General features: G+C 39.5%; 1 protein-coding gene across 1 annotated transcript in view; it reads left to right on the plus strand.

The window, feature by feature from the left end:
- Positions 1–613: 613 nt before the first annotated feature.
- PPP1CB (protein phosphatase 1 catalytic subunit beta) overlaps positions 614–14,762 on the plus strand; it is a 28,769-nt gene continuing 14,620 nt past the window's right edge. Inside the window, exons 1-2 of the mRNA XM_054399193.1 lie at positions 614–665; positions 12,250–12,381. Of these exons, the coding sequence (XP_054255168.1) occupies positions 614–665; positions 12,250–12,381 (184 nt within the window). The remainder of the gene's footprint in view (positions 666–12,249; positions 12,382–14,762) is intronic.

Raw genomic sequence — 14,762 nt, forward strand, 5'->3', positions numbered from 1 at the left:
CGTGCCAGGAAAGGCTTCCTCACCCTGAGCTCTGTGGAGGCCTGAAGGGCCTGACTCAGAGTCGGACCCAGAAGTCCCGGGGGCCGGGCCGAAAGTAGGCTAGGGCAGGCCAACTCGGGGAAAAGGGGATGGAGTTCCCTGCTGCCGGTCCCGCGGCTCAGCGGCTGCCCTGCCTCGCCCGACCCGGCCCACAGACCGCGCGGCCCGGCGGTTACCAGGAGACCCCCGAGGACGACGCAGGGCAGGCCGGTGGTGCTTTGCGCATGCGCATCGGAGCCCGCCAGCACCTTCGGCGCCTGCGCGGTGCCTGAAGCACGGAGCGGGAGAGCTGCGGCGGCGGGCGCGGCGGTAGAGTTAGGGAGGCGCATGCGTGCTGGCGGCTTCTGAGACGGGGAGGAGGTGCAGGGAGGAGGGGAAGCAGCTTCTCCCCATTTAGCAGTGAGGGAGCGGTTGCGGCGCTTTCGGCTGCCAGCGCGGGATAAGCCGGGCGGTCTCAGGGGACTGTTGGAGGGGGGTGGGGGGAGCTACTGTAGCTGCAGCCACAGCTCCTCCTCTGTGAAGCGCCCTCTACCCCGCCCTTTCCCCGCCCGGGACCGAGTCTGGTGGCCACAAAATGGCGGATGGGGAGCTGAACGTGGACAGCCTCATCACCCGGCTGCTGGAAGGTGAGCGAGGCGCGGAGCAGCCCCGCCTGCCTGCCGCCCCGCGCCCGCAGCGCGACGGACGAGAGGGTGCCGTCACCTTCCTATGGGAGCTGGGGCTGATGCCGGGTTGGGGTGAAGCGGGCGGGGCGGGCTTGTCCCCCGTTGCGGCCGGGGGAGCCGGGGCAGTGCCTCCCCTGCGCCGCCGGGCCTGGGCTGGCGGCCGGGTGGGGCCTTGGCGCGCCTCGCCGGTACCCCGAGCCCTGGGCCCGGGCCTGGTCCTGCGGGGTCCTTGGGAGGGGCGCATTTAAGCGTCCTGTCAGCGCTGGTGTGCGCGGGGATGCGTCGTCCCTGTCTAGGTGAAGTGGCTGCCTTTCTCTTATAAAGATAAAAAATCGCCTGCCTTTCCTTCTTCCCTTTTACACCCGTCTGCAGTCGCCTGACAGAGGGGCGAGCTGGGGGAACCTCGCTAGCTGAGCTATGGGCGACCATATCCTTTTCTCCGGTTAGGTTAGTCGTAGTCGTCCGCGTTTAAAGTCGCGTACCGGCAGCGTTAGGTATGGAGTTGCACGTACGTGTCAGTGGAGGCAGAAGGATTCAGTGTGCTGACATTCCTCTAACTGCCTACGGTGCAGTCTCCGAAAGTGGCTCTCGTGGATGGCTAATAAGAGCTCTGAAGGACTTTGTATAGTGAGCGTTTTGAAGTAAGGAGAAAAGTGATTCCCTGCTCATGGAGAAGCTGAGGGAGTACTGCTAACATTTTAATTTCTCAATAACGTTTAGTCTTCCTAAGGCCTCTTCTCCCATTAATCTTTCATTCCGCATTCAACAAATACCTGGTATGCTGGAGATGAGACAACATGCACGGGTATGCGCTTGTAACTTTCTTGGTTGCTATACTCCTGGGATAACTGGATCACTTTGCAGAAGGCTTACAGAAAGGAATGTTTGGAGTATGCACAGTTCTGTAAGTGAAGCAAGGTTTGTAAGTCTGAAAGTTTTCTTCAGCTGAATTACTACAAAGCAGAGTTTTTTAGGTCTTTGAGGATTTTTTTTAATAGTTGCCATCTGTTTTTTTAGGAAGTGAAAGTTAAGATGAGTATTTAAAAATACGTAAAAGGCTTTGGCAATCATGCTTATATTTATGATTGAAGTTATGTAGTATAGTATAGTATGAAGAAACCTGCAGGTATCATCAGTCAAAGTTTATCTTTGATCACTGATACAGATAAAACTTTTTCTGGATGTTGAAACTCAGATTAGTAGGTAGGTTTTTAAGACAAATTAAATAGTAACTTAGTAAACATTTAACTTTGCAGTGCAGATTTTTTTTTTTCATCAAAATGAATGTATATATCTGGTGCTGAATTTTTGAACGCTTAAAATATTTGAAAGGTACTTCTTGCTCCTCAGTGTAGTTGCCTTAATCCTGAGTGCTAGAAGAGGATTCTGCCGGTTTTGGTATGCCACTTGTTAGATTGTTCAACTCCCCATTATCTTATATATTACTTTGCATATCTTTTTTTAACTAAGACTTTTAAAATACAAATTCCATACCATTTTCACATTCTATAGATACTTTAGTTGCAACTTTATAGCTTGTGTCTGAGCAACCTAATGTGTGCTTTATATTCCATAGTACTTTAATCTTTAGGGATATGTATGTGCAACTTCTGAACCAAGCTTTTTCACCTCTGCTTCTCTTCCTGAGCGGAGATTGGAAAGATTCTTAAGGGAAAGGGATGGGGGGTTTTCTGCTCATCACCTAGAAACCCTGTACAGTATCTTTTATCTAAAAGGCAAGATTGTTTAAAAAATGCATTGTGTATGAATTATTTTTACTTCCATTTAACATCTTTTATTTGTTGTACTGATAGCATACAATATTATAAGTTGTGGTTTGAATAGTAGTGTTTCACAATGAGGCTTTGTTTTTTATACATTTGGCAGCTCACATTCTGGAGCTCTTGCCATTGCTTAGCTGACCTATTCTGGTAAAGTGAGTATGAATCCCATGCTGCTTGCGCAGAAAAATGTCTGTTTACTCTTATCTCTGAAGCAATTAAAGGCAAAATGTTTGACTCTTACTACTTGCACTTCAATAGTGACTTACAGGATAAGAAAAAGTAGCTTTTGAATGGTGAAAATGCGCATTGAAATAGAAACTTTTATGAAATGTCATGTAGTATATATTTAGACCTTTTGGATGCTTTAAGTGAAACTGATGACTTTGAGGATGAAGAGCAGTATACAATTGTCTCAATGGCTGCTGCACGCAGATTTTAAAGGCTAGCAAATACATATCAGAAGTCACAGCAACAGGACACTTCACATAATCACAGAATGTTAGGGGCTGGAAGGGACCGTGAGAGATCATCTAGACCAAGCTGCCTGCCAGAGCAGGATCACCTATACCAGATACCTTGCTGTCATTAGATTGCTGCTTGATGACACCTGTTTCTAGGTTGTGGTATTGGCTATCGTGTTCTTGCTCTTACTTGAATTAGGTTACTTTTAACTGTTTTTACCCTTGTTGCTCAAGACTACATATCTTTTGGGTTATATGACACATTAACCTGCCTTTTGGTTGGAATTGCCTACTTAGATTGCTTTAACCTCCCATGTTTTTTTGTGGTGTTTTTTCTGTTTGGTTGGCTTTGTTTTTGTTGTTTTTGTTTTCTTTCTGAGATATCAGTATGAGGTAGCCGTATATCCAGACTGCTTGGGAGTATTGCTAAAGAATATCATCTCAATCCTCAGTATGTTCGCATGCATGCGTAGTGAATAAGTACTTATTTTAGAGATCATCTGAGTGCTGAAAGGCAGATTGTTTCTCTTGAGTTAAACTGGGGATCATTTTCAGAGAGACTCAATGGTACTATATAGTGTAATGTGTGATGATAGTCTTCTAGGACATTAGCTTTTAACTTACATGTTCTTTTGCATATATCAAGTTCTTATCCTCTTTATTTGTGAATTAAGTGATGAGTTTAGGAATGGTGAGAGCTTGTTTTGAATTGACTTTTCTTGTGATTTGTGTCTAGTACTTGGTTGCTAGCTAGTGATGCCTTAAAACTTCTGTTTGGAGAAAGGTAAAACTGAAGTGCATACTGTATGCATGAAGCCTGAATTTAGCAATGCTTTTTCTTATTTATTCTACCTCTAGATTTAAATTCCATTATTGTTTCTTTACATGAAGAGTGAGGGAGCACTAGTGCTTTTAGATGTGTGCAACAATGCTGAGCTAAAGGGATACACCAGGCTTGCAGACTCTAAGCAAATTTAAACTTTGGGGATGTGTGGAAAAGTTTCCTCTATATCAGAGCAAGGATGCCAGAATAGGTGGTGACCCTTACTTGTAAAGACTGCTGTGGATGGTGCTAGACAGCTGTATTTCTGTCTGGATGTTGGGCTTGTTTCTGTGCTGTATCTCTCTCTTAAATTTTCTGAATGTATGACAGCCCAGCTGCACTGGACTTTATGCCCTTTCAAATATATAGCTATCCATGTTGGTAAACACTAAGCAGTTTACCATATGGAAGAAAGGATGCACTTGGGGAAACTCTGATATATAGTAGCCTTAAATGCAAGCTGGATTTCTGTGGAGAGGGTTTATTAATACAGATGTACAAATTAACCTTAAGCAAGACTCCTTGACAATATCTAGCTAACCTATTTAAAAATAACAATTTGATTTAATTTGATGGAACTCAGTGTGGATCTGCTCTAAACCAAAATTAATTTTGGTGACGTCAGGAGGGCTACTAGTTCTGATAGTACTGTTCCACCAAGAAAGCTGGGAAATACATGCCCAAGAAGAGCTGTCAAACTTTGGGTAGATGTAGAGAATGCTTAGATCAGTCTTTAGCTCAGAATGTGATCTGTATGATTGCCTTAATAAAAGGTGGTTGCGTAGTGTTCTCACCATGTCATGTTTTATAAGAAAGCAGCAACCTTCATTTTCTTCTAATTTCAGAAATCTTGCAGGTTGTGCTCAAGATAGAAATTGACTGTTACTTGATTTTTCAAATGGAAGTTGGATTCTAAATGCTTATGAAATAATTGAGATTTTCCTTACTAGCTGTTGAGCTAAGCTTGACCTTGGTCAATAATGTGTTTGTTTGCTTAGTGATCTTAACTAATAAACATATCCAGCCAGCTTGATGCTGTGGTGTGATACGGTAGTGTTTGCAGTTCCACAGGCTCTGTAACTGATACGGAAGAAGAGAGGTAGTTGTAGATAAGAAAAGTAGACCTTAATTTGTTGCAGATTTGTTGAAGAACAATATAAGCAAATGATAGATGTGAACCTTGAATAAACAAGGGTTGTTACCTGGTTTGGTGTGAAATTGAGTGATATGCTGTTAGAAAAATAAACATGGAGAACTTAAAAAGGAGCTTCTTGCAAGGGATGTATTTTTAAAATACTTTTTAGAGAGAAAATAGGCCTCATATGTTTCTAGGAGGGTAGGTATTAAACAGGGAGAAGGGGATGAAAAGAATGATGCTTGTTTCTGGATTTGTATGGCAGTGCAGATATCGGCCAGTTGATCTTTAGCTTTATAAGTGCATGACGAATGGGATAGTTGGCTTGAAAAATTGCACTGAAGGCCAAGAACCCTGCAGCAGGCAGAGTGTGATGGTGTTCTTTTATTCTGTCTGGCTGTTTTGTCACTTGCAGGCTACATGATTCAGTTACTTTCATTTAGATATCCAGCAGCACAGTTTTCATTTGAGTCATCCAGTGTCTTGCTAACAGTACAGCTAAGTCATAGTATAAAAGGAGAAAACACTGGTTTTATTTAATGTAGGTGAGGGGATTTAAAATACTTCATCGTTGCAATTAAATGCTCATTAGTGACCACCAAATGTATATATTTAACTTTTTATAACGGGGAAAAAAAAACAACCCACAATCAGAATACAATATACGGTTTATCACTGTGAAGTCAAACATACTATATTTAGTTATTACTCAGTAAGGTCAGATGCTGTATTCAGTGAAGTAGGGGGGTGTGCATAGGGGAATCCATTCAACTACAACCTGAGGTGGCTCTAGAATGATACCTATGTAGTGCATAATTTGGACATTGAAATGAGCCTGTTTACTGCCTTCTCATAGTGTTGTATGATTTGTTTTAGTACATAGGCTATGTCATTGTGGTTTCACAGCACCATCTTCTGTGTGTTTTGTATGATTTTAATGCTAAGTTTAATACAAGGATTTTGTATAGCCTGCATAACCATATTAGTTAATCTGAGAAGTTGAAGTCTGAAAGTTGTTAAACTCTTGTTTTTTATATTACAACTTAAGTAAATTCTCTCAGGATTTATGAACAAACTTTGTGATTTGCCTCTGCCTTCCTTAAATTTTAGGAGTCAAACTTAGTGAAAGAAAATGAATTTTTTTGTTTAATGAGATTTTTATACTACCTTAGCCTTCCAAGTGAACCAGAACCATTTTTTAATAATAGAGCATGAGTTCTAGGTTCAAGTATAATTAAGCAGACAGTAAATGCAGACCAATAACAAGCATTAGGGTTACACATTTAGCTTACGGAATGTAGTAACTAATGTCATCTTGTCCTTCAACCTTGAATTCAGCTGTTTTTGGAACTATACATTCTACAAAACTATTGAGGCCATCAGTTATTTTATGAAACTTCTGTGTAAGAAAGCAAGGTGGTCCATGACAAGCAAATATAATGGGTGAAGATAGTTGTAGGGACAGCACCGTGTGGTTTCATGGGCATATTTGGGCATCCCCTGAAGCAGCTTTACGTAGTAGTTTCTACTGAAGGTCATTCTCCATGAGCATTAATTTTTATATATTGTAAGAATGTAAATTTATGTTTAGGTAGAACAGCACTATTTCATTGCTTGGTTATTTTCATGGTTAGAAATTAAAGGCTTGGGGAGTCACTTGGCAGTGAATTTTCATTTAATGTTAAATGAGACCTACTAATATGAATTCATAAGCAACTGCTGTGTTCTTCAGCAAAATGCTTAATATCAAGAACATCTAGTGAAAGGAAATTCGGTAAGGTTTTAAGATTAATTGGATATAAAAGCACAGATCTTTAGGAAAAACTTGCTAAAAAGCTGATGAATCTCTTGTTACTGGAAAGTTTGGGTAATGACCCTTAGGAAAGGTACTGGGCTTTGCTGCAGACAACATGCAGAGGAGCTGCATATTTAGCAATATGTTTGTTACTGAATTGAGCAAAGTTCTGATGGGGCTTCTTTTAGATTGTTGTCCTCTAGTGTAATATGTGAATCAAAGCTATTCAAAGCTTAGTTCTATTGCAGCAGTTCTGAAACTGAAAACTTGTGTTGCTGGCTTAACTCTCAGTGTTTTACTGTAGGATAGGAAGTGGCTGGGTTTGGATAACAGCTGAACAATTTAAAGAACAGGAAGTATTTTGAGGGAGTAGAAGTTTTGCTTTCCAAAATGAAGGACATTTTTAAAGTCCAATGTAGGACTCTTGACTTAAAACTGTGGAAAAAGTAACTTAGATGTGGAGAGCAGTGAAGTTCAGAACATATTTCCAAAATCAGTGTGAAGACTGTTGAAGTCATAATTAATGCCACCTTTGGCTCCTAAATTCATCCTTCTCTTACTATTGAGGGGGTGCTCAAGATTCATAAAATACTCCAAAATACTTTGAAGTACAAGAAATAAATAGTTAAATGTCTTATCACAAAACATTACGTATTCCACAGAATGGTGGGGGAGCAGGAGTGTAAGCTTGTAGGAATTCCTTGTGTGCAGTTTATAAAATTGTATGCTTGCAGCCTGGTGATTTTTTTATAGATATAATCTGGCAAAATAGATCTGTAAAGCCATAATTTCAGAAATAAGATTGGCTGGAGGCACTGTGAACCAGCTGCTTATTCCTTAACTATTTCTAGCCCAAATTCACAATGGATGCATTGTCAGTTTGGACAGCTAGCTAGATTACATTTTTGTTTTGTTGTCTTTGCACTAGAAAGAAAAGATCACTTCACTGATGCAGTTTGCTGTGTGGCCACATAAGTGCCTATTCTTAAAAAAAAAAAAAAAGGCAGACTGTAAGGAAAGGAGGCAGCTGCTTCTGAACAGTGCTGGCCCAATTTTTTTTTGAGACTTAGGAGGAGTATGAGTTTTAGTGTAAAAATTGTGAGTGTTGTGTCCCGTACACAGGGCTTGTGTGATATTGGAGAATACAGTATAAATGCTTAGGACAGCGGTGCATGCCACAGCTCATGTAGTAAGAGAGGAAACTTAAATGAGCAGCATAATTTGAGTGAGAGACACACCAGAAATAGTGTGACACAACAGCTTAAATGTATTTACTGACCACTGAAACAGTGGTCGAACATTGTAACAAGCTACCAAGGAAAGTGGTGTGTGTAATCACCATCCCTGGAGGCATTCAAAAATGTGTAGAGATGGCGCTTTAGGACATGGTTTAGTGGACATGGTGGTGTTGGGTTGATGGCTGGATTTGATGATCTTTTCCAACCTTAATGATTTAATGATTCCTTAATGCTATTTATTTTCTTCCTCTCCAGTATTGCCCTACATAGTCTGCTACTCACTGGCAGGAATTTGGTGGGATTAAAAAAAAAAAAGATACTGTTTTTACTGAAGCTTTTCTTTCCTGCCACTGGGCAGCTCATGTCTTGGATTACTAGCTGCTGTTAATAGAGTTGCTAAGGTTGTTTATCAAAGGTTGTGTAGATGTAGAGACTGCTTTAATATCAATTAGAGCACCTTTGGATTTCTGAAGAATCTGTTGTGCTAAAATGCTAGCCCGGCAGTACAATGCATATACTTGCTTTTAATTCTCTTTGTGCCCTGTAGTGTCACTCTGCTTTTAGCTCCTTGCAGCAAAGGCTTGTTCTGGCATATCACTGTGCACATGGGATTATGTATTACACCAGGAGTTGCTGTCCCTACTGAAGACTTTTATGTAAATCAAAGCTTGTTTGCAGTATCTGCATCTCAGATTAAAGCGAATTCATTTACATCTAATGATGAAATGCTATTTCTGCTCCAGTTAAATGACAGCCGTTAAAAATGATGAGTTTCCTAATGCTGTCAAAAGGCTTTTTGTGAGCTACAGATTTTACAATGCGTGCAGCTATGACTTGAATGTTTTAAGAATGGCTAGCTATGGTGATCTGTAAATGAGTCTGAAAAACAACTTACACAACAACTGGTCACATTCTCATAGCCTCCTCTTAAATCCATTCTCGGGAATTTTGCTTTTGAAAAACCAAATGTGCTGACAGATGCTCGTTTACAATCTACAGTGCACAGCTGAGTCAAGGAAACCTGAACATAATTCTAGTTGTAGTGTAGGCTGGTGAGAAACGTGCGTAGTCTTGCTGTGTATGTGTACCACAGCTGTGGCGTAGCTGTTCCAGATGACTGCTTGGCAAACCTTTCAGTGCCTTTTTGAATCCAATCTGTGAAGAGGGTTCTAGGGTGACAATAGCTTCTCACTGTTCAATATGTAGTGCCCTTAGTGGTGATCAGGGAATTGTGGGAGAAAACCTCTTTTCTCTTAGTTATATTATTGATGATTATTCTCTAGAAACCCCAGTCCTTGTACTTCTTCAAATGTAACTGAGCTTATGTTTGCTGTGTGGAACTGGACTGTTTAGGTGGTGGGTGCCTTTGCAAAGATGCGGTGGCCTGGATTTTTTCCTTTCCCAAGGGCTGGAAATACCTGCAATCATTAGGCATTTTATCTCTTCTGAGAGTGACATACTTGCAATAGTTGCAGAAACTTCTCTTATCTGGAGAGTACAAAGTGTGGTAATTTACTACCCTGTTTGTTGGTTTGTCTGTTATGGGCTTGTAACATTTAAGGCTGTATTGTAAAGAGTAAAGAACTAACTCAAGACATATGCTTACTGTAGCAGTTTGCATAGTTTGAAGTCAGGAGCTGCACATTCACTGGATCTTCCAGTGCAAAAATCCAGCAGCACTTAAAGCCTCAATCCTATAAAGCAGTTGTTCCAAATTTAAACCTCTGTGTGAGTTTTAGAGTGAACTAAAGGATGATGTTCTAAGAGATACTTATTGGATCAAAGTTATTTTATGTATTTAGTGCCCTCCTTGAGCTTCTGTCTGTTTTGGACTCCGTGCTTGGTCTGGTGCTACGTATGGTAACATTAATTATGGATATGGGCTTCCCTGTTTTCGAGTTCTGAAACTGGAGTGGATGCAAGAAGCACAGTTACATCACTTCTGGTTTTAATATGCATGAAATGGCTTAATTCTGGTGTTGCAGAACATAATGAAAGTAGTTAAACACAGAGCAGAATTTCATTGTTTATCAAAACAGATTAAAAGGATGTACAGTTTGTAGAGGAAAAATGTGACTGAAAAGCCGGTTATGCAGTGTGCTTCTTCAGAGTGACCTTGTTGTAAGCCATAGGTTTAAAATGCCATAGGTTTAAAGAAGGTGATAACCATTGTGGTATTAAGACTGCTTTGTCAGGGGGAGCTTTCTTATGTATAGCAATGGTTTATTGTGCCTAGCAAAATGATTTTGTCTCTGAAAAGGATCATTGTAAGTTACTAGAACACAACCATTTGAAAAGGCAGATTTTTGGAGCAACCAGGGATAGTCCTGTGCAAAGCTGTCAAGCTCAAGATGTGTTACTATTATTATTTTGCTAATAATCCCCATGGAGCTGAAGATCTGTCTATAAGTACATCACTTAGTAGGCATTGAGATGTGATGAAATGGAAGCCTGTAGCCATTTATTGTTCTCTAGTTGTCTTGATTGTGTCTGATGTCTGCCTTTGTTTTAGTATGTATGCTGTGTTAATGCATGAAGAGGGAAGTGTTACTGAAAAGCTGTTTGCTTTCTCAAGTATAGTTGAAATCTTAGTTAGCAAAAGGAATGCGACTTACTATATGGTGAAGATCACCCGGTGCTGATCCAGCCTTGTTCTTGCAGGATTCTAATGAGCAAAGTATTTCCAGTGTGTGCTCACTGGAGATAGATTAGTCCTCCTGCTATTTTGACACTTGGACTGTGGCTGTCCCAGGATCAAATTTCACATCTCTTCCCTGTTTAAGAAAATCATTCTTCATTTCTACCTTTCATGTCTTCCTGTGGCTTTCTTAACCTCAGTTCATGCTTCTGGTGTTTATTAAAAATTAAAATCAATAGCACATGGTTAGATGTACAGTTACATGGAAGAAGTACGCAGTGATAACCAGATCAAAGCTTTTTAACACTTTGGACTGTAGTACTATGTGACCTAGAACAAACTGTTTCCCCTTGTAGCCTTTTATCCCCATTACACCACATGGATAACAATGCTCCATAAAGTATGTTTTATAGAAACTAAGTGAAAATAAAAGGAAAAGGATGGTTAAATTACTTTAAAGCAAACAAAGCACAACAAAAGAAACCATCAACAAGAAACCCAAACAGTAAACCCACCAACAAAACCCATTGCAAGCTTACTTTTATGTTTTGGAGAGGAGAAGCAGGAAAGCCAGAAAATTACTTTGTGTGAAGAACTAGTTTTTGCTATTCTGTTCCAAGATCTGTCTTCTTAGACTTCCTAAAGTTGCAGCTTAAAGTTTTTACTAAGTAATGTCTTACTACATTCGAGTTTGAAAGCATTTGGATTTGACCTGCTAAAGAATCTTACCACCTCTTCCTGTATACAGTGGTGTTATGCTTAATGTTGTTTCCATCTAAAGCAGATAAAAGGACAGGATGTTGCTTGTTGTAGACACTGATATATTCTGGTTTATTAGTTTGAACTCTGAAGTTTGGTTTATGCTGAGATGCAAGACTGAACTGGATCACCCAAAGTGCCGGTACGTTTGTTCTATTTTTGCTGCCTTGTTAAAGACATATTAAAGCCTTTGACAGGAGGAATCATGCAGATCTTTGTGGACAGAAGCAGCTGCAGATAAACTTGCTAGAGGACGTTGGTTGGAGTGCAGTGGCATGTGAATGCTTGTGAAAACTTGGTGCTAAATAGAGGTCTGGGTACCCAAATTTTACTGATTTAGGAATTCAATTTCATTCTGATAAGACTGTCTTTGTTTGGATATAAAACAGGCATGCATGAATGAAGGTTTCATCAAACTGCTGGTTTTTTCAGTGGTATTCCTAATACGGCACTTTTCAGCTGCCGAAACTGTAACTATGCCTGTGGTTTTTCATTTGTATTCAGCTAGCCCTGTTGAACTCAACAGTTCTAAAGAAGTTTTTTGTGCTATTGTGAAAGTGTTGTCAGGATTTTCATTCTCAGTATTTTGTTCCCTATTGTAAATACTCTAGCATAATGGGAATGCTAGTTTAATTGCTTCTTGAACTTGCTGTTTATCCAAATAGGGACAAAAGCAGAGCTTAAATTGTTTTGAGAGCCTGTTCTAACAGAAATGCAATGGACCTTTAAGCACAGATCACTGCAGCATTAGAAATTTTAGAATTTGAATATAAAGTTCAAACACATTTGGTAGGTGTCTTGGAGTGTGCTGTGGGCTTTTTGTCAAATACAGGTTTCAAATGCAGCTCCTCTGCACTTACTGCTGTGTATCTATGTGATAGTTACCTTGAATTGTTAAACATCTCATTTCAGTACGAGGATGTCGACCTGGGAAGATTGTTCAGATGACTGAAGCAGAAGTTCGGGGCTTGTGCATAAAATCACGGGAAATATTTCTTAGCCAGCCTATTCTTCTGGAACTAGAGGCCCCTCTGAAAATTTGTGGTATGTAAGCTTTGTGTGTATACGTTTTATGTAAGTGTTTTAATCTAGTTGTATGCTATGTGTACTGGAATGATACTGAGATAAGCAAATGACCTTGACTTGGGTGATACAGACTAGTGAGGTCTTCACTATCTTAGTTGTAATTTTCAGTTTAGATTGAATTGTTGAGAAAAGGCAGCTTACAGCTGGTAGGTTGATATACCTATGTTCCTATGTAGAAGCAAGTTCTGTTGGCAGTAAGAATTGCTTATGCCCTTGTGTAGTCCCTTGTAGTTTCCTAGGGACAATTGCACATAGCTGTTACTCTTTGGAAAACTGCTTTCAAAAAGCAGTTAGCTGCTTTAAAAAAAAAAAAGTGCTAATGTGTAATACTGTAGTTGCTCTCTTCAAAGTATAAGCAAAACAAAGATGTTTCCACATTGTGAGAAGGAACACTATTTTTGAGGTGTTGAAATGACATTGTTAGTCACTCAGTTGAAAAAATAAAACCAGATGCAGACTGTTAAATTTGATTTAATTACAATGTAATAAATTCCTTGAGCTTTACAGCAAGTTTTAGCAAGCATTATTTTTACTGTAAAATAGGGATAAACTAAAACACCTGTATTCTTCACCTTCCAAAGCCTTTTTTAGATTCTAGACTTCTTCAAAAGTATGTTGCTATTAACAGGTTTGCAGCATTGTAAATACTGGCTTGTAATCATTGTTCAAGTTATTAATGGCAAACACAGTCTTAGAAAGTACTGAAACTGAAGCAATCTTTGAATGTATTACTAGTGCACTCAAAGATGATTAACTTCTTGGGTTTCTTCCTGGCAAACCTAGTGTAGCAATGTTTCTTACATTAAGAGAGGATATTACCAATTTAAAAAATATAAACAAAACCACAAAAAAACTACTAATGGTAAAGTCATTTTTAAATTACTAATTTGCTTTATAGAGTGAGGAGGAAAAACCAGACCAGAAGGTGAAATCCAGCTTTACCACATTGTTCATGCTGCACTGAAAAGACTATAGTAGCATCAATGTATTATCACAGAATTCCAAAATAGAGAAGGAAGGAAAACAGTAACTTGACTATTTAGATTGTACATAAGTCAAGGTCTGCAAAGAATAATTAGCCACCTTCAAAGTTAATTTCTCTCATAGTTGATGCAGCTGAATGGGCTGTTAGCTGCACAATAGTGTGGCAAATGCACAGAAATAAAGCATTTGTTATTTTGAAATTGAATTCCAGATACAGGTATAGCACCAGGAAGCGTCACATGCATCTAAATTTAATATTAGAGCAATTGTCAAAGATGTGTTTAGATAAAAGTGAAAGATAGATGATTGCTTTCATCAAAAGCAAAATGTGCAGCTGTACTGCTTTGAACTATGTTCAGGCAATGACCGAGGAGCCATTATAGTATTTTCTTGCAATCAAATCAGAGTAAACTTTCACATCTTGAATGGCTGTTTTAATGTAAGATGAAAGATATACTTACGTAAATGTCCATTTTAAAATAAGTATGGTTTTTACTGTGAGACTTTGTATCTCAAAGACTTCAACTTGTGCCCATATGAAGCTGTATTTTAAAATGCCAAGTGCCTTGAATAGAATGGTGAATGCTTTAGTGCCTTTACAAAATTGTTTCAATAAAATGTTCCTTTATCCTTTAAGTGCTTTGGTCCCTCTGGCTAGTGTGTGCAACTGAAAATAGCTCTGTACAGTGCACACAATTACAATATTCTTTCCATAGTTAATTATGGTGAAGTCTTGGGAGTGTATTGATACTGTAGTTCTGGAGTACTAGATCCAGCATAGCAATGACTTGTGGAGAAGTCTTTTGTATTATCTTCTGGTCATGACCTGGAAATTGCTAAATATCAAGTAGAGTAGGAATTATTCTTGAAATATAAGTGATAATGATTTTTAGCCAGTGGAACTTCAGATTGTGCCTGAATTGGGTAATAGATAGTGTTCCCCATTATTAGAAGAAAATTGGGAAGCAATTCTTCCCTGAGTGAGAGATAGTTACAGAAGAATACTGCCTAAAGGAGAGGGAATAATTGCATTTCTCATGGAAAGAGTGGGGTATATCTATGTACTCTTCTTACCACTGTATTCTTTAAGAATTGTTGAGCATACGGGTTTGGAGACCTTTAAGATGGAAGAAGTTGCAGGGAGGTGTGTGTGTTGGGTTTTTTTGCCCTGTTGTGATTTTGTTGTTTGGGGTGTGGGGTTTTGTTGTTGTTGGGTTTTTTATGTTTTGGGGTTTTTTTAAGGCCATAGTAGCTGCTGCTCTGATGAAGAAAAGCAGCAGCAGTGAAAATGCATTTATGGAATGCTCAGTTTAAGGGACCAGGAGATACTAAATTTATACAGCCTACAGCTTGTA

This window comes from Indicator indicator, chromosome 2, assembly GCF_027791375.1.
Source record: "Indicator indicator isolate 239-I01 chromosome 2, UM_Iind_1.1, whole genome shotgun sequence".
Classification (NCBI taxonomy): Eukaryota; Metazoa; Chordata; class Aves; order Piciformes; family Indicatoridae; genus Indicator; species Indicator indicator.